Raw genomic sequence first — 19,634 nt, 5'->3', positions numbered from 1 at the left:
CCAGAAGGAACCTGAGCCACTGGGCTGGCAGAGTTCCTGTGTGCCTGGTCCAGCTGGTCCCAGTTACTGCCAGTATTCAGACAGATGTTGTGTCCTCCTCACCTCTGATTCTGGGCGTGTTAGAGCACCTGGGAGTGGAGCCTCTTATAGCTTTTTTAGACATACTTATTTGTTATTTTCCCCACCTTCCTTTCTTCTGGATTAATCTCCCTACCCTTTCCCTAACAGGCCTTCATTTTTCTGTTTCAGCAGATCACTTGTACCCTGCTGTTCCTCTTTGCCTTCTTCCCACCTTCCTCTGTACTTACTCTCTCTCCCTCAAAGAAGCTCCCCTTTCCCATTTCTGGGATCAGATTCTGTGTACACTGCTCTCCCCCAATCCATTGCTCCCAAGCTCCACATCCTGACAACAATGCAGTTTCATTTTCCTGGTTTCTGTAATTACTATGGGCTATGTACTCACATATGAAGGCTTGGAGCTCAGAGCCTCCAATAAGAGGGAATGTGCAACATTTGTCTTTCTGGGTCTGGGTTACATCAATCAATATGTTTTCTCCTAGTTCCATCCATGTACCTGCAAAGCTCATGATTTCAGTTTTCTTTAGAGGTGAATAATATTCCATTGTATATATGAAGCACATTTTCACCATACCTTGCCAGTTGTAGGGCATTTAGCTTGTTTCTATTTCCTAGCTATTGTGCAGAGAGCAGCAATGAACATGGTGGAGTGAATGTCTGTGGAGTAGGATGTGGTGTCCTTTGGGCATATGCCAGGTGCATCATGCACCAGAATCACAGGGTCGATTTACTTGAGCTTTTTGAGAATTCTCTAGACTGAGTTCCATAGCAGCTGTGCCAGTTTGCAATCGCACTAACAGTGAATGAGGGTCCTCTTCTCCCCACGTCCCCACAACATTTACTGTCAGCACTTCCACTGATCTCTGCCATTCTGGCAGGTGTTTAGATGAAAACGCAAAAGTTGTGTTGTTGTGTTTTTCCCTAATTTCTGGAGATGATAAAAATTTTTTTGAGATGTTTCTTAGTCATTTTTTCCTTCTTTTGAAAACTCTCTGCTCAGATTCCAGGCCCATTTTTGAATGGGTTGTTTAGATTTTTTTTTTTAATCTTGCTTTTTTGACTCTTTTTATAGTCTGAATATTAATCCTCTTCCAGATGTATAGCTTGTAAAGATTCTCTCTCATTCTACAAGTTTCCTCTTTAGCCGGTTGGGAGGTTCTGTAGTTATGCAAAAGGTTTGTAGTTTTATGAAGTCCTACTTGTCAGTTGTTGGCTGTAATCCCTGGGAAGTGGAGTTCGTTGTACGAAGTCCTATCTTCACCTGTATCACACAGGCACTGCCTGCACTTTCTTCTCACAGTTTCAGGGTTTTGGCTTTCAAATTTAAATCTTTGGTTAGTCTGGAATTAGTTTTGGGGCAATGTAGTAGAGTCCAGTGTGGTTTCATTCTTCTACATGTGGATCCCCAGTTTTTCCAGCACCAGTTGTTGAGGATGGTTTCTTTTCTTTAGCATATGTTATTGGTATTTTTGACAAATATTAAATAACTGGTTACATGTACTCACGTTTGGGTCTCTGGTTTTTGTTTCTTTGCTCTATATGTCTGTTTTTGTGCCAACACCATATTGTTTTATTGCTGTGGCTCTGTAATAATATTTTAAGGTCTGAAGTTGTAGTTCGATTCCAGGGTGAATGGCAAAGTAGTGTGGTGGGTAGAGTATTCTGTTTAGTAGACTCTAGACCCAGCTCTTTTAATCTCTATTTCCTCCTCTTCCTGCTCCTGTTCCTTCTCTTCCTCCTCCTCTTCCTGCTCCTGCCCCTCCTCCCCTCACCCTCTCCTTCTCTTCTCTCCAGAGTTTCTGTGTAGCCCTGGCTGGCCTGGAACTCACTCTGTAGACCAGGCTGGCCTCAGTCTCACAGAGATTTCCCTCCCTTTGTCTCCCGTGTGTTGAGATGACAGTCATGTACCACGTGTAGCCCCAGATCATCCTCATACTATATAATCATGACCAAATGTATGCTTCCTCTCTGGGCCTCAATTTCCCCATCTGTTACTTCTGGCCTGCTGTGCTCTGATTGTGAATCTAGACCCTGCCCCGTCATGCAGACCCCATCAGCTGAGAGTGACCAGTGAGAACTTAAGGTGTAGATGGGCTTCTTGTGGCCCTGTTAGAACCTCATGCTCTAGATCACAGCTGGCCCTTATAATCAGTGTGTAAAGTAAATGGACCCAAAAAAATGGAGCTAAGACCCTAGGACCATGAAGTGACAAAGCAGGGAGCAGAAATGTATTAATTTGAAAATCTATCAGAATTTAAGGACTAATGGAATCAGGTCAAGGCCAGCTATAGGGCGTCTCACTCACAGAATGTGAAGTGACTAGCTGGCACTTGGGATGAAAGAGCTGGTGGAATCTGATAAACTTCTACTGTTTCCTGTATATGTCTTTATGTCAGACGTGAAGGCCCATTTTAGCAGAGAAAGGCTGAGAGGCTCTGCTAAATTGACATCCACCTTAGCATCTCCCACCTCAGACTGAGAGCTCTATCCTCTTTCCCTGAACTTCCTGTCAACATCCTTTCCACATACAGATCAGTAGACATTGGGTGAGGTGAGCTTTTTCTTTTTATTCAGTGTGTGTGTGTGTGTGTGTGTGTGTGTGTGTGTGTGTGTGTGTGTGTGTGTGTAGCTGTGTGTGTATATATCTACATATGCATTCATGTGTGTGTGCACTGGGCATACATGTGTGAGTGTGTCCATAGACATGTGGGCAGGCACATCAAGGCCAGAGGTTGATAAATTAGGCTTCATTCTCTATTGATCTCCACTTTATTGTTTGAGACAGTCATTACAGGACCCAGGGCTCACTGCTGAGTTAGATTGGCACCCAACAAGCCTCACAGGCTCTTCCATCTCTACCATCCCTTCTCCCTAGTGCTGGAAATCATGGGTCCATGGCACTATACCCAGTTTTTTTCTTTTTTTTTTAATTATATATTTTCTTTATTTAATGTAAATTTCTCCTTTCCCAGTTTCCCCTCTAAAAAACAAAGAAACAAACAAAAACAACAAAAACAAACCCCTGTTCCTTCCCCCCTCCCCATGCCTGCCACCCCACCCTCTCCCACTTATTGGCCCTGGCATTCCCCTACACTGGGGCACAGAACCTTCACAGGGCCGAGGTCCTCTCCTCCTATTGATGATCGAATTTGCAATCCTCTACTATACACATGCTGCCAGAACAATCAGACCCCTCCATGTGCAGTCCTTGTATACCCAGTTTTTAATGTAGGGACTGGAGATCTGAACTCAGGTCCTTCTACAGCAGACACTTCACTGAGCCATCTCCGCAGCCCTGGGGAAGGTGGTTTCTAAAGTCTCTCTGAGATCTCAGTATATTGAGTTTGGTCACTTGCTGTCCCCAGGAATGCTCGAGACTCTGGCACCTCTGGACCGAGAATTCACATCCTTCTACTGGTTGACGGTGTTAGCCGTGGACAGAGGCTCCGTTCCCCTCTCTGCTGTCACCGAAGTCTACATTGAGGTTACAGACATCAATGACAACATTCCCTCCATGTCTAGACCCGTGTTCTACCCCTCTGTCCAGGAAGATGCCCCTTTGGGTACCTCTGTGCTTCAGCTGGAGGCCTGGGACCCAGATTCCAGCTCTCAGGGGAAGTTGACCTTCAACCTCACCAGTGGGAACCACATGGGACATTTCATCATTCATCCATTTACAGGTGAGGCCTGGGAAGTGGGAGGAACAGGGATATAGAAATCTACAAGACAGTTCTTGGAATGTTCCTGAGGTGGCATCAGGGCTACCTGCAGGCAGGTCGGAAATTCCAATTCTCAGGCCCCTTACTAGACCTGCCCAATCCATATTCAGAGGGCAGACTCCAGAAATGTATGTTTTAACAACACAAGCATGGCATTCTGATGGGTGCCAAAGTTAAGATACATTTCAACAACGCCTATCTCCACATAAGGAGAGCATGTTAAAAATCTTTCTTTCTTGGTGTCTCAGAGGTCAAGCTGAAATTAGTTCATGCCTTTGAATGCTCTCAAACTGACCATTTTCCCCTAGTCACAGACATGGCCAGAACTATCACTGGCCTTTGTTCCACTTTATTTCCATTGCTGTGGCAGAAACCACTCTGGTCAGGAGCAACTTAGGAGAGAAAAGGGTTTATACTATAAATATACTTTATTGGCTTAGACTTCCAGGTCACACTCTGTCATTGAGGAAAGTCAGGGTAGGAACTCAGGGCAGGAAATGTGGAGGAACACCGCCTACAGGCTGGCTCTCTGGCTTGCTCATGGGCTCATGCATACCTAGCTTTCTTATGCAGCCCAGGACCACCTGCCCAGAAAACGGTGCTACCCACAGTGAGCTGGACCATCCTGCATCAATGAACTGTCAAGCCAATCCTCGGCAGATGTGCACACGGGCCAATTTGATCTAGGCAGTTCCTCAGTGAGGCTTTTCTTTCAGATGACTCTAGGCTATGCTAAGTCAACAAGCAAAGCTAACTAGGACAGTCCTTGTTGCAGACAAGTCTCAAACCTGCCCACGAAACAGTAATGACTGTGATTTCCCCCACATCCCATCAGTCTTCTTACTGGCCAAGGGTTGTTAGCAGGTTCAGAGGAATCTGGGAGTCACCCTGTTGTAGCAGTGAGCTACGAAGAGCCCCCCCCCCACACACACACACAAAGATATCTGACTAGACTCAGAAACTTTAAGCACAGATTTGCCAACTTGTGGTCCACACTGGCAAATTCCACAGAACATTCCAGATCTCCAGATGTTCTTCAGAAACAGCATGCTCTGACCACACTTGCCCCACATTCTCTGAGGGCCACAGTATACTGGAGGCTGATAGCAGACCACCGAGCAGATCCCATGTATACATTCTTTGGTCCCACAGTCCCCACCTCCACCCCTGTTGTGTTAGTCCCAGCCTGCCCCTTCGAGTTGTGACACCTGTCATTCTTGTTCCCCTGGAGTCTGAGAGAGGCTACAAGGCCTCCTTTAGGGAAGGTTGACCTTTCCATGTGACCCAATCTTTTCTACCACAATGCACTGTTACTGTAGAAGGACAGACTGTAGAAAGGGAAGAGACAGTGCTTGTGATCTTTCCCACGAGCCCAGGGAAGAAGTGGGGCAAAGAGTTGGTAAGAGGCACAAGTGTGTTTGACACTGAAGACTTTGGTGAGAGCCTTTTCTGTTAACCTTTGACCTCAGGCTCTAGACACATCCTCTTCTCTCTGAGCTGAGGGAGCTTTTCTTTTAGAAAACAGGTCCAAGCAGGTTGTCCCCTCAGGCTCACCCACACCCCTGTGCCCCACTCCTCTTTCCAGATGAGTGAGGAGATCGATGATCCCTCACCTAAGGCATTAACGGGGCCTCAGCTTCTCCCAATCTTCTATTTACTGTCAACAGTCCTCTGGCAGCAGGCCTGGCCTGATGCCCTTTCAGGCAGACTCCTCCCAGCAGGAAGAAGAACTTGTGAAGTCTTACTTTTAACATGAGAATCACATCCACCACCAGCCCCCAACCCACCTTCCTCACGAGAGCCATTGTGCATTCCATATCCCCACTACAGAAGCCTGGCAGGTTTTTCTGTGTCCTCCAGGTAAAGCGAGGGTCCCCTGTGTCCCACAAGCTGGTGCCTAAATGGGCCCCCTGACCTCTTTGGTTTCACCATATCCCTCTCACCAGACCTCTTTTGGCTCTAGCCACAGGGCTGTGTCAACATTGAAACCACAGCTCTCATCTTAAAGGGACTAGGAGATAGTTTACTCTGGAGACGTCATGTATGACTATAGCCTGGGAAGAGATTTAGAATACCCCGATCAAATCCCACATTCAAATGTGGGTGCAGTTTCACAGGGTTTTATAGTTTTACAGAACAAAGAAAGTCATAAATCTAGGCAGCTTTAAAATATATTAGCGGGGACACCAGAGAGGCAGATACATCAAAATGGGGAAGCTTTTTTATAGACCCAAGATGCTATCTGATAGCACCCTTCACTCTTGGATTGGCGGAAGCCAGTGTTCTGCTAAGTTAACAACTTCTAAGACGTTTTTTATTTATTACGATGAGGTATTAGCTCAGATACAGAGTGAGCCAGGGGGTGGCTGTTTCAGAAGGTTAAATTAGCCCAGGATACAGTGACTAGCCTCTGAAGCTACAAAATTCCAGTCTTTCCACAGGACTAAAGTTCTAACTAGTCGGCCGGTCTCTGCAGACACACACTCCTTTCTAGGAACTGTTGTTGTGGTTCACATCTAGATATTGCTTCTTTAGCAGTTTTTGTCCACAACTGCTTCAGACCATAGAAGTTCTTAACATGGGTGTTGCCACACGCTACAGGAATCTCTCCCTGCTCTCTTACTATGTAGTCCTGGCTGGCCTGGAACTTGTTAAGTAGAACAGACTGATCTTGAACTCACAGAGAACTGCCTGCCTTTTCCAGGTTCTGTGATTAAAAGCTCGGCTGGCTACATGTCAGGCTTCTACTCTCTTTTTGTCTGTGGGGCCTCTGGTCTCCCACAGAGCACAGCTGGATAGTCCCTAATATCATAACATACACGCTGGTACCGCTAACGTACCCCATTCACTGTACTCCTTCAAGTAATTGCTCCACTAGCTCTCCATCTTCACTGGCCTTCCACAGGTCCCTAAAAAAGAAAAGTTGACTGCTTTTTGCCTGCATCTTCATTATCTGGCAGCACCACAGAGTATAGTACAAGCTCCCTGAGCAAGTGTTAAATGGATAAACAAGTCCTTGTGGATGATCCATGCATGTACCCAGCAAATGCTTAAAGAGGTCTCCTCCAAGAGGCCTTAAAGCCTCGTGCTGTAGAGAGATGTAAAGAGAAGTAAGATCTGGTTCTTGGTCTCGGGAAGCCACCTCATCAGGATCATGAATGTTTGGGGGTAGATACTATAGGAGCAGCAGACAGAGGAAAGTCTATGCAGTAGGTAGGTGCCGTGGCTGCTCGGGGGAGGGGAAAAGCTGATGGCTGTGGCCAAGCTGCAGAGGACTAAGGGGGCAGGGGAGGTGATAAGCAGCAGTCTAGGAGGGGACAAGGACAGGGAAGGAAGGTGGTTTGAGAACCTCCAAGTGGGAGGAAGATGAGGCTCTCATTGTGGATAGAAGCCATGGTTCGGAGATAGCCCATAACTGGTGGAGTCTCAGGACCCCTCTCTTAGTCCATTGTATGCTGCTCTAATTGAGTACCTCAGACTGGGTAGTTGATAAGGAACACGGGATCATTTAGCTTGTGGTCCTGGAGACCGAGATGTCCAAGAGCATGGTGCTGGCATCTTGTGAGGACACCTTGCTGCAGCATAGAATAGTGAAGTACAGCATGAGAGTGCTAGGTCTTCCCTCGCTAGAAAGCCACGAATACACTCGTGGGGGCTCTACTCCTATGACCTCATCTCACCCTAATTACCCCCTGATAGCCCATCTGCAAATCCCGTTCAGCTATGGGTAGACCCAGGTATGGTGTCACATGCCTGTAATCTCAGGCAGGAAGATCAGTGTGCAAGGGCAGACCCAGCTGCAGAGTAAGTAGATGAGCACCAGGACGGCTTGGGTTACGTACATAGGGAGTCTTGTCTCAAAAAGCCAAAGTAAATGGGCAATAATCTGGGGATAGTAGCTGCAGCACATGAACTTCTGAAAGTAATATCCACACCAAGCACTGGTTTGTACTTAAGTTTCCACAAGTAAAATACAATCATCCAAACTGCTTCCTAGATGGCTGTGGGTCCTGAATGAATTAGTATGGAATGCTATAGCTATACAAAGAACTTAGAAGAAAGCCTGGCATATAAGGGATCAGCAACATTGGCTCTGTGATTCTGAAGAATGGAGGAGTGGGGACATTTGAATGAACAATTCATTGGGGGAGAGCCCTAGACTTTGGTGGATCAAGGAGTGAAGGAGCAGAAATCCCTCAGAGGTGACTCAACAGCTGTTGATAACCTATCTGAGGGCAAAGGGAAAGGAAAGAGTGTCCCTGAGGTGGGGTGATGGGAAAACTTAGTTTGGAGGAGAAAAGGGATGACAGTTAGATCAACAGAGTGTCACCTTGGTCTGGGAGAGGTAGGGACTTACACCACACAAGCTCAGTGGATACTTCCCATCCTTATGTGGGGGTTCACCAGCCCTTTGCAGGAACTCAGCCGTATCTCACCTTCATGAGCATTCCTTGGGAATCCAGACACCAATGTCAAAGAGAGACTTGAAGGTAGTCAAGGGAGTGTCAACTCAGGAGGTCTCAGAGCAGCAGTTTCAGGAGCATGGACCCCTAAGGGGTCAGGGATGATTGAGGTAGGGAGAGTGAGTCCAAGCACAAAGACAAAATAATGCTGAGCATGATGGTTGTATACCTGGAATCTCAGCACTCAAGAAGTTGGCTGGGCAAGCTGTGTGAGCTGCTGAGTTTTGGGTCCATCACTCATGCCTCAAGGGGAAAGTGGACTTATGCAGGAAGTTCAGTTAGCCCATTTTATGTCCATGTCTCTCACCTCCTCCCTTCCCTTTCTTCAGATCTCTAAAAGTCAAAAACCAGGACTCGGTTTTGTCGTGTGCAATTCTGAACCTGCTCCAGTAACAAGGCCCTGGGAGCCCTTTGTTCATCTCTCTCTCTCCATCCCTTTCCAGGTCTCCTGTCCACTGCCAAGCAGCTGGACCGAGAGAACAAAGATGAATATGTCCTAGAGGTGAGTAGCGGGAAAGCTGGGCACTGTCTTTGAACAGCCCCAAAGGAAGCTGGACTCTAGGCCATCAACTGTACAGCTCCAGTGCTGTGGATGGGGGTGGGGTGGGGGCGAGGCTGAGGCGCGACAGGGCAGCCTATTTCATTCTATTTCTGTGGCTGGTGGTAAAGATCTGTAGGTCCTCACCAGCTCTTCCTACTGAGGAGGAAAGGATTCTGAAACCTTATCCAGACAGGACAGGAAGTCTTGGTTAACTAGTAATGCCTGAAGGGAGTGCTGGTGGTGCGTGTGTGGTGTGTGTGTGTGTGTGTGTGTGTGTGGTGAGTGTGTGTGTGTGGGTGGGTGGGTGTGGGTGTGTGTGGTGTGGGTGGGTGTGTGGGTGTGGGTGTGTGGGTGTGTGTGGGTGTGGGTGGGTGTGGGTGGAGGGAGGTGCTCTAGTTTCTAGCTCATCCCTCAGAGCTTGTGGAGAGCAAGCCACTTAATGGTCCTTTTTACAAGATTTGATGCGGGGCCAGAATACAATTTTTGTCTTCTAGATCTGTATTCTTCCTGAGGTGTCTTCCCAAGATCACCCTACTGCAAGGCTCCCACAGTGCTCTAGAGGGGGAGTAAATTAGTAGGGGTTACAAACCTAGCTATTTCTCTCCTAAGCAACGCGTATCCCACCGGGCATCTCTTCTGGCCTTAAGGGCACCCATAGGGTAGGATGCATATTCCTTAGCAGATTGGAGGTCATTCTGCTTTACTCTGCTATGGGTTCTGAAATTCTCCCCTTCCCTTTGAAATACTGGGGTGCCACACTTGTGATCCCAGCGACTTAGGAGGAGAATTACAAGTTCAAAACCAGTCTGGGCTACAGAGGGAATTTAGGGCAGTTTGTAAACTCAATGAGAGACTTTGTCCCAAGATAAAATGAGGATGTGGCTCACTGGTAGAGCATGGAGCATGTACACAGCAGGTGTGAGGCCCTGGGTTGACATGACTGAACCATAAGGAAGAAAGAAAGAAAGAAAGAAAGAAAGAAAGAAAGAAAGAAAGAAAGAAAGAAAGAAAGAAAGGAAGGAAGGAAGGAAGGAAGGAAGGAAGGAAGAAAGGAAGGAAGGAAGGAAGGAAGGGGAAAATGGAAGGAAGGAAAGGAGAAAGGAAAAGCATTTGTCACTAAGAACAAAAATGTCCTCAAGTTCCCAGTTCAGTAATCTTTAAAGCCTAGGACACTGGTTCTCAACCTATGGGTTATAACCCCCTCACAGGGGTCACCTAGGACCATTAGAAAACACAGATATTTACATCACAATTCATAACAATTGCAAAATTACAGTATGAAGTAGCAACAAAATAATTTTATGGTTGGGGTTGCCACAATGTGAGGAACTGTATTAAAGGGTACCAGCATTAGGAAGGTTGAGAACCACTACTCTAGAAGTTCTAAATGGCTGCTTTCACATGCAGAGTGAGGGTCAAACCCAGGGCCTCACGCATGCTTGCCAAGCGCTGTGCCACTGAGTCATCCTTCAGCCTCTGAGCTACTGTGAGTGGAAACGCCTTGTCTCGTACCATTTCCTCAGCACGGTGGCTGTGTCAGAGGACTGGGTCCTGGCGCCAGCAGCGCATGATTCTCAAGTTGGAGTTTATTTCAGGTATAGGGCAGCAGGTCTGACCCATTCCTACAACGCTTTCTAACCCAAGCTGTGAACAAGGCAATCTCAGGAAGAGGCCTAGTGTCTTCCACAGGAAGGACAGGTTTTCATGGCAGTGACTTCTGGTTCTCTGTGGTTCCCTTCTGTTCTTGTTGTCCCAAGGTCAGATGGCGGCAGTAACGGCAACCAGCTCTAACATGGTGTGAGCCGTGGTAGGACGGTGGTAGTTCTAGATACTGCTTCACTGTGGTAGCACAGGAGCTCACACACCATTTTGTTTACAGGTGACCGTGCAGGACAATGGGGACCCCCCACTAAGGTCCACCTCCAGGGTGGTGGTGTGCATCTTGGATGTCAATGACAACCCACCTGTGTTCTCCCACAAGCTCTTTAATGTCCGCCTTTCGGAAAGACTGAGCCCCCTCTCCCCGGAGCCTGTGTACAGGCTGGTGGCTTCAGATCCAGATGAAGGTCTCAACGGCAGTGTCACCTATAGCATTGAGGAGAGTGATGAAGAAAGCTTCAGAATCGACCCTGTCATGGGAGTTGTATCTTCTAGCAGCACCTTTGCAGCCGGAGAGTACAACATCCTAACGGTGAGTGGTGGAGAGGCTGCCCAGCTGGAGGGGCTGAAGAGAGGGCGATTGTCCTTTCTTTCTCTTTTCTTTCTTTCTTGTGTGTGTGCATGTGTGTGTGTGTTTGTGCCTGTCTGTCTGTCCATCTATCTGTGTGTTTTAGCATATAAGGAGGTGGAGGAGGCGGGGTAGGCTCACCCCTGAGAGACACTCACAGCCTGTTCTGCTGGAACATCATTAATCCATTCCTGAGAGTTGCACCTCAAATGACCATCACTAAACTCCATTTCTTGTGTGTGTGCATATGAGTGTGTGTATGTGTGTGTGAGTGTATACATGTATACTCTTGTGTAGTAGCACTCACTTATGTGGGTATACATGCACTATCAATCTTTAGGCACCATATATATTGAGACATGCTTTCTCACTGACCTGGACCTCAACAGGTAGACTAAGCTGGCAGTCACCGGGCCTGTGATTCACCTGTGCTTGTTTGTCACCCCAGCACTGGGACTACAAATGTTCATTAGAGCACCCAGATGTTTTATTAGCTTCTAGGGATTCAGTCCCTGTGCTTTAAAGGCAGACACGTTGTTGAGTGAGCTATCTCCCCAGCCCCTTGACTCTGCATCTTAATAAAAGTTTATTTACTAATTTATTCTGGATGTATAGGTGTTTTGCCTACATGTATGTGTGTGTACCATGTGCATGCTTGGTGCTGTAAAAGGCCATAAAAGGCTATTGGATCCCCTTGGAACTGGAGTTACAGATGGTTGTGAGCTTTCATGTGGGTGCTGAGAATGGAACCCAGGTCCTCTGGAATAGCAGCCATCGCTCTCCACTGCTGAGTCTTCCCTCCTATCCCTAGATTCCATCTCTTGAGAAAGACTCCTCAACCTCAGCACTGCTTCATTAGGAGCCCAGCTTGCAGTGTATGAGTCTTTGAGGGACACACTCGAACCATCTCTAGACCATAGCAAGGTGAAGCAGGTGAGGAAAATCTGGAGGGCATCTGTAGAGGAATGGTTCTAGATGGTGAATTTCTGTGACAGCACAGGAAGAGGGAGATCATCTCCTCTGTCTTCCCTTGGGGAACCAGGGAGTCTCTACTCTCACCTAGGGGAGCAGAATTGTGGACTGTGGGTTTCTCTTTTTGAGGACAATAAAGGCCCTTGAAATCCCCTGTTCCTACAAATAACAATTTAGCAAAATTAACCATGGTCTCAGAATCAAGATAGATCTGTTGAATATTTTTTAAAGATTTATTTACTTTGTTCTTAATTATAATTTTTTTTTAATACAGGGTTACTACGTAGCATTGGCTAACCAGGAAGTCACTACACAGACTAAGCTGGCTGGGAATTCACAGGGATTCACCTATCTCTTGCCTCCTAAGTGCTGGGATTAAAGGCATGCTCCAACTCTAATTTTTTTCCAGAAAGTATATGTACACATGTGAGAGTGTACACCCTTGTGGAGGCTAGAAGCAGCTGATGTCTCTAAAGTTGGTGTTACAGATGGTTGTGAACTATCTGAAATAGATACCAAGAACTGAACTCAGATCCTCTGAAAGAACAGCAGGTGCTCTTAACTGCTGATCCATGTCTCTATTTCGCAGTGCCTGGGTTTTCACCCAACTATAGCCATATGGCATCTGTTAGGCAAGTTGTTCTATCACTGAGCTACATTCCCAAGCCCTAAAATCCATGTAAAAGCCCTGAGCCACTTCAGGTGAAAATGGTCTGTCTGATACCACACCCTCCTGTCTGTGGCCTGTCACTGCCCCCTTCTCAGAGTAGCTCCTCATTCTGAACCTGTCTTGGTGCATTTCCAGTACCCTGGATTTTATTGTGTGTGTCAAGATAACCCAGAAGTTTCCAGCCATTCCTGCATAAGCATCCAATAACCTTGAGAAGCTTGAGGAGAGTAGAGGCAAAGGCTTCTGAGAATCATGAGCAAAAATGAATGAATTATCTCTGAGAAATAGACCATGGGCTTTCCTGAGTGATGAACAGCAGCTCCTGTCTGGAGACACTGACCTGGACTGCCCTTCTTCAGACAAGCCATTTTGAATCTCTATGACCGAGGCTAAGACACCAGTGTGTCAAAAAGCAGGTCCTGAGTTCTCATACCACACCACTAAACTGAAGCCAGCCTTGTTGCTGATGGGTCACATGACCCAGGTATGAACTCAGGGAATGAACATAGAGTCCCCATTTCTGCCTACAAAAGGGAAATAAATTACTGTAGTGTGTCTCCCAGGGCTACAGTGAGGATTAAAGGCTGCACACAGAGCTTAGGGTGAGGATTGATCATAGCCGAGCTTGATGAGTCTCACTCGTTATGTTTGTGTTTGTTGGCAGTGATATGCCATCTATGAGTATAAAGTCCATCTTAGAAATTACTATGCAATAAGATAGAGTGACTTTCTTTGGGAATCCTTCACATCACTGAGATCACATTCCTGACAGGAGCAGCTTACGGGAGGGAAGATTTATTTAGGCCCACATTTCTAGAGGCGCTTGTCTATGATTACTTGGCCATGCCTGTTTGGGCAAACATTATGGTGGTACCATGTGGTAGAAGAGAAGCATTCACTTCATGGTTGACCAAGGAGCTGAGAAAAAGAGATTCAGGTGGGCATTAAGGCATGACATAGTCCCCAAAGATGTGCCCTAGTGACCTCGGTCTCAGCCCATGGCTACTTCTCATCATCTCCCATCATACTTGCTTCATACTAAGAATACATCAAGGGACTGACCCATTAATCAAGTCAGCACCCTTGCAATCTAATCTTTTCTGGAAATACTGTCACAGATATGCCCAAGATTGGTTCACCAATCTCCTAGACATTCCTCAATGGAATTGCATCAGTTACTTCTATTGTTGTGATAAAATAAAATGACCAAAAGCAACTTTAGGAAGAAAGGGTTCACTCTAGCTTATGGTTCCAGAGGAAGAGCGTTCATAATGGCAGGAAGGCAGCAGGAGCAGGAAGCAGAAAGATCATACGTCATCCACACACAGGAAGCAAAGGGAGACAGAACAGGAGGTGGCAGAAAATGATAAACCCTTAAAGCCCATCCCCAAGGACATACTTTCTCCAGTAAGGCTGCATCTCCTAAAGGTTCCACAACATCCTCAAATGGTGATGTCTTCCGAGGATCAAGTGTTCAAATATCTGACCCAAAATCAGTCATTTCTCATTCAAACCACCAAACCGATCAAGTTGCCAATCAATATTAACGGTCCAGTGTTTTGTTGTTCTGTTATTCCACCTAACAAGAGGTTCTAGAATATAGGCCTCAAGTGTTTGCCTAATAACCAACAGATCTCCTGCCTTATCATCATCCCTCAAGTGTGTGTCCAGTGGGTGAGTGAGTAGAAGGCCACTCCCATGATGACTCACTGGGCTTTTGGTATTTTCTTAGATCAAGGCAACAGACAGTGGGCAGCCAGCATTCTCCACCAGTGTCCGGCTACACATCGAATGGATTCCCCAGCCTCGGCCATCCTCCATCCCACTGTCCTTTGATGAGTCCCACTACAGCTTTACAGTCATGGAGACAGACCCAGTGAACCACATGGTGGGAGTCATCAGTGTAGAGGGACGGCCTGGCCTCTTCTGGTTCCACATCTCAGGTGAGGACCAAGGAGAAAAAATCCCTCTATTTTTATATCCCCACCTGATTCAATACCTTATCCCTCTTAAGGACATGCTCCACTACAAACCCTCTTTTTCTTCTTCCGATCACCTCTTCTCCGCTTTTCTGGGACATTGGGTAGAAGGAAGAACACATCTGCCAGGCCTCTTCTCTTTTAGTTAAGACCTCTGCTTGATTATTTGTGATATTAATAATATCATGATAATAACTAGGTGGACCCTAGTTATACCAAATGCCTAGGAGATCTTAGATGAATAGTTGAGAGAGACCCAGAGAGAAAGCATCAAGTTAGGGCAGAATTGTGCTGATTGAGCCCAAGGTTAGCATGGGGCCATTTTCCCCATGCCTGTCCTAAGTTCTATTCGTGTGTGTGTGTGTGTGTGTGTGTGTGTGTGTGTGTGTGTGTGTGTGTGTATGCCCATGCATGCATGAGCACATGTGCATGTAAGTGTATCTACATGAGATTGAAATCAAGGCCGTATGCTCTGTTAGGGATCCACATCCTGACTCCACCCATGCTCCTTGTCATTCTAAGTGGCTCTTGGATCCAGGCTCTGATGGGTGTAGCATTTCTTTCTGTCAAGGTTTTGCTCTTCATGTATTTAAAACAAAACAAACAAAATATCTGAGGGTCATAGAACCCTCTAGGAAATTGAGGAATGCTTAGGTATCCTTTTCAGTAATGTGTATACACACGTGACCACTCATAAATGTAAACCTATGTATAAATGTAAAGGTTTGTTGGGCTTTTGTAGACTCTCTGATATCTATCCAAAGATTTTAAATTTTAATATTGCCATTTCAGCATTGCCTGGACTGCAGAGTCCTGCTGCAGCAGATTCCAGTCTGGGTTGGAGGCAGAATAGGATATCCACTTGGCCCAAGATCCTTGACTTCTTCTTAGACTTCCAGTTCTTATTCTCAGCTCTTTTAATTGTGTGGGATTTTTTTCTTCAATGTGTAATTAATGCATGAACCAAAATAACATTTAGGAGACAGAAATGTGTGTAGAGAAGAAACAAATATCACTGAAAGTCCTACCAATCCAAATATAATTCATTGTTGTAATGTTGATGTGTTTCTTTATGAACACTCATGTGTACACACGGGGCTATATTAAAATATTATTTTGTATTTTATATATAATGTATTGTGAACATATTTTTGCATAATGAAACAGAATTCTGTTTAGTAGATATTTAAAGAGCTTCATGCTACATAGCTTATTTATTTATTTGCTACCTTTAATGCTTTAAAATTTTTTCTTTGCAGATCTCATACATGTATCTATAGTATCTTGATGAATCCTCCCCTTTCCAACTCCCCAACACACCTTCCTCCCAACTTCACATACTCTTTTTAAAACATTCAATTTTGGCTTTTTCTTTTATTTAAGAATCTTTTAATTTTGAATTTTGTGTGTCTATTGTGGATGTGCGATGTGAGTGTGGATGCCTGCAGAAGCCATTTGGCCTCTAACTCCTGAATTGGAGTTATAGACATTTGTAAGACACTCAACATGAGTGCCAGGAACTGAACTTGGGTCCTCTGGAAGAACAGCAAGCATGCTCAATCACTGAGTCACCTCTCCAGTCCTCCTGGCATTTCTCACGTTTAGTCTTTAGCTAACCCTGACCCCTATCTTCCTGCTCCACCCCTTAAACCTTTCCATCTGAATTCTTTTAAAAAATCAACTTCCTCTTGTTGCACAGACTAGTTTTCACTTGTCCTTGCAAGGTCTACAATGATGCTATGAGTCTGGCTCCGTCGTCCCCGTGTGTATCTTAGTCTCTGGGTCAGTCGCTTTCTGGTTGTGATAAAGATCTCTGAATGAGTTGTTTTGGCTCATGGTTTTTGAGTTTTCAGCCCACGATGGCTTAGGTCCACACATTAAGCCAGAGCATCATGGGTCCATGCAGAACATTATGGCAACAGGAATGTGTGGTGCAGGGCTGTTCTTCACTTTATGGCTGACCAAGAAACAAGTGAGACAAGAAGTACCCAGGGATTCTCCCAAGGACCCAGCTCCTAAGTTTCCACACACCCCCAAAAGCGTGCTACCATCTGAGGAGCAGACATTCAAATCATGAGCCTGTGGGAGGGCACACTACAGGTTCAAGCCATAAAAATCCCAGAAGCAGACTACGTTCTACAGCAGCTTTTGTTTTTTTCCCCACAGGACACTTCATCCCTCACAGATCTGTGTTTCTCTAGATTATTTGATAATTGGACAAATAGTGCAACATCTTTTTTTCTCTCCTAAGGAAATATACTCTAGTCTGTCACCAGATAGCTACCATTCCCGAACAGTCTTAGACTCTCTGATTCAGCCCCTTCGTTGGACAAAATCAGCCAAGGTTGCCACCTACCCAGTGTTTTAGGTCTGTGGCCAAATCCAGGTTGGTTGCCTAATTCACTGACATCATATCTGCTTCTTTCCCTTCTCCAGATGGGGATAAGGACATGGACTTTGACATTGAGAAGACCACGGGGAGCATTGTGATAGCCAGACCTCTTGATAAGAGGAGAACGTCGAGCTATAACTTGACTGTGGAGGTGACAGATGGGTTCCACACCATTGCCACCCAGGTGAGAGGCCTTAGTCAAGAGCCCCTGACTTGGGAGGAGATTAGAGGTGAACTTGTAGTAAGGCTATCAAAGGCTTTCTATTGGTGTGAGATTCCTTAAAGAATATTGAGGTCGGGCAGGGTTGGCGCATGCCTTTAATCCCAGCACTTGGGAGACAGAGGAAGGCAGATTTCTGAGTTCAAGGCAGCCTGGTCTACAAAAGTGAGTTCCAGGACAGCCAGGGCTACACAGAGAAACCCTGTCTTGAAAAACCAAAATAATAATAATAATAATAATAATAATAATAATAATAATAATAATAATAATGAGGTTGGAATCTACATTCTGGCTACCAGTTTAATTCCATTTCTGTAGCTGTGAGAAAATCCCTTTCCATGTTATACATCTCCATACAGTGTTGGAATTTATGCAAACAGTTTTAATTAAAGATAGTCTGCCCTAAGGGCTACAGTGGGTATGAGGAATGATGCATCATGAGCATCTCCGTTTTTGCTCTGACTATTATAAAGTAAAGCCACTTCAGATACTGGAATTTTACACATTTTGCTTGAAGAAGTAGCCCAATGAAATTGTTCTGTTTGTTTTTTTAGGCAGGGTCTCTGGCTATTGATCTGATAAGATACCCTGACAAAAGCAACTTAAGAAAGAAGGGGTTGATTTGGCTCAAAGTTCCAGGTCACAGTTCTTCAGGGCAGGGAGCTCAGGCTGCAGGGACTTGAAGCAGCTGCTCACATTATATCCGAGTCAAGAGTAAAAAGCAATGGGTTCACACATGCGTGCTAGACTTTGCTTGCTTTCTCTACTATTTCTGTACTATTACCCTTACCTAGAGAATGGTGCAGAGTTGGATGGGTCTTTCTATTTTAATTAATGTAATCAAGGGAACCCCTCACAGATATGTCTACAGGCCAACTAATCTAGACAACACCTCAAGAGTCCCTTCCCAGGCGATTCTTGTTTGTGTCAAGTTGACAACACTAACCACTACAAGGACTTACTCTGTAGATCAGGTTGGCCTGGAACTCACCATGTAGCCCAACACTACAGTCTGCCTCAGACTCCCACGTATTGAGATTACAGGTGAGCAACACCATGTCCATCACACACACACACGCACACGCACACGCACACACACACACACACACACACACACACACACACACACACACGATCAGTGGCAAGCTGGACCTAGTGGTATGTGCCTTTAATCCAGGTAAGAAGCAGAGGCAGGTGGATCTCTGAGTTGAGGCTAGCTGGTCTACAGAGCAAATTCCATGACAGGCAGCACTACATAGAAACCCTGTCTTAAAAAAAGAAAAAAAATCTACTGGGTAATCTGGTATCTGAAAGCTTGTTAGTTTGAAATATTACCACATCTCAGTAGCTATTTACTGGTTAGAAAGGCAGCTGCTTTCCAGACACTGACAACATGGATGGGACCATGAAGTTCCAGCAAACACCATTCCTGTGCCATTGTAGGTCACAATTTACCTCTTTGCTTCTTGGCCCCCTCCCAGGTCCACATCTTTATGATTGCCAACATCAACCACCACAGGCCTCAGTTCCTGCAGGATCACTATGACATCAAGGTCCCCCAGGACACATTGCCTGGGGTTGAACTCCTCCGAGTCCAAGCCACAGATCAAGACCATGGCAAGGGCCTCATCTATACCATCCACAGCAGCCAGGACCCTGGAAGTGCCAGCCTCTTCCAGCTGGATCCAAGCAGTGGAGTGTTGGTGACAGTGGGGACACTGGACCTGTACTCTGGGCCCTCTCAGCACATACTGACTGTTATGGTGAGTAAACACAGCAACAGAAAAGATGGAATCTTAGTTACTTTCTCATTGCTGTTTTGAAACACCCTGACATAAACAACTTCAGAGAGAAAGTTCCAGAAAGCTTCAGTCCATCATGGAGAAGAAGACACGGCAGCAGGCAGGGAGGGCAGGGCAGAAGAAGCAGACGACTGGCCACTCACATTCATCCACACTCAGGAAAGAGAGTGAACAGGAAGTGAGGTCAAGCTATAAACCCTCAAGACCCACTCCCAATGACCCACTTTCTCCAGTAAGCCTTCACCTCTTAAAGCTCCCATAAACTTCCCAATCTAGGTACCAAGTATTCAAATACACACACCAATGGGGTCATTTCACATTTAAACCACAGTAGGCTTGCATCAGGTAGATAGAAGAAGGAAAAAATTGCAAACCACCATACAATTATTTATGAGAAAGCTGGAGTCAGGATTTGACTGTCTGTTTTAGGGTCAGGATTCTTTTTTTTTTTTTTTTTTTTTTTTTTTTTTTTTTTTTTTTTTTTTTTTAGATTCATTTATTTTATTTATATGAGCACACTGTAGTTGCCTTTAGACACACCAGAAGAGGGTATTGCATCCAATTACAGATA

At 45.6% G+C, this 19,634-nt stretch overlaps 1 protein-coding gene across 2 annotated transcripts in view; it reads left to right on the top strand.

Annotated features, from left to right (window-relative positions):
- The window catches only part of Fat2 (FAT atypical cadherin 2), an 89,948-nt gene that overhangs the window by 33,119 nt on the left and 37,195 nt on the right, over nt 1-19,634 (top strand). For both annotated transcript variants that reach the window (XM_031351603.1, XM_031351604.1), the window contains 6 exons: nt 3,444-3,758; nt 8,704-8,762; nt 10,681-10,992; nt 14,403-14,613; nt 17,086-17,225; nt 18,743-19,024. In XM_031351603.1, coding sequence (XP_031207463.1) covers nt 3,444-3,758; nt 8,704-8,762; nt 10,681-10,992; nt 14,403-14,613; nt 17,086-17,225; nt 18,743-19,024 — 1,319 coding nt within the window. The remainder of the gene's footprint in view (nt 1-3,443; nt 3,759-8,703; nt 8,763-10,680; nt 10,993-14,402; nt 14,614-17,085; nt 17,226-18,742; nt 19,025-19,634) is intronic.

Source organism: Mastomys coucha, unplaced genomic scaffold, assembly GCF_008632895.1.
Source record: "Mastomys coucha isolate ucsf_1 unplaced genomic scaffold, UCSF_Mcou_1 pScaffold5, whole genome shotgun sequence".
Classification (NCBI taxonomy): Eukaryota; Metazoa; Chordata; class Mammalia; order Rodentia; family Muridae; genus Mastomys; species Mastomys coucha.
This window is presented reverse-complemented; position numbering and strand designations above follow the sequence as displayed.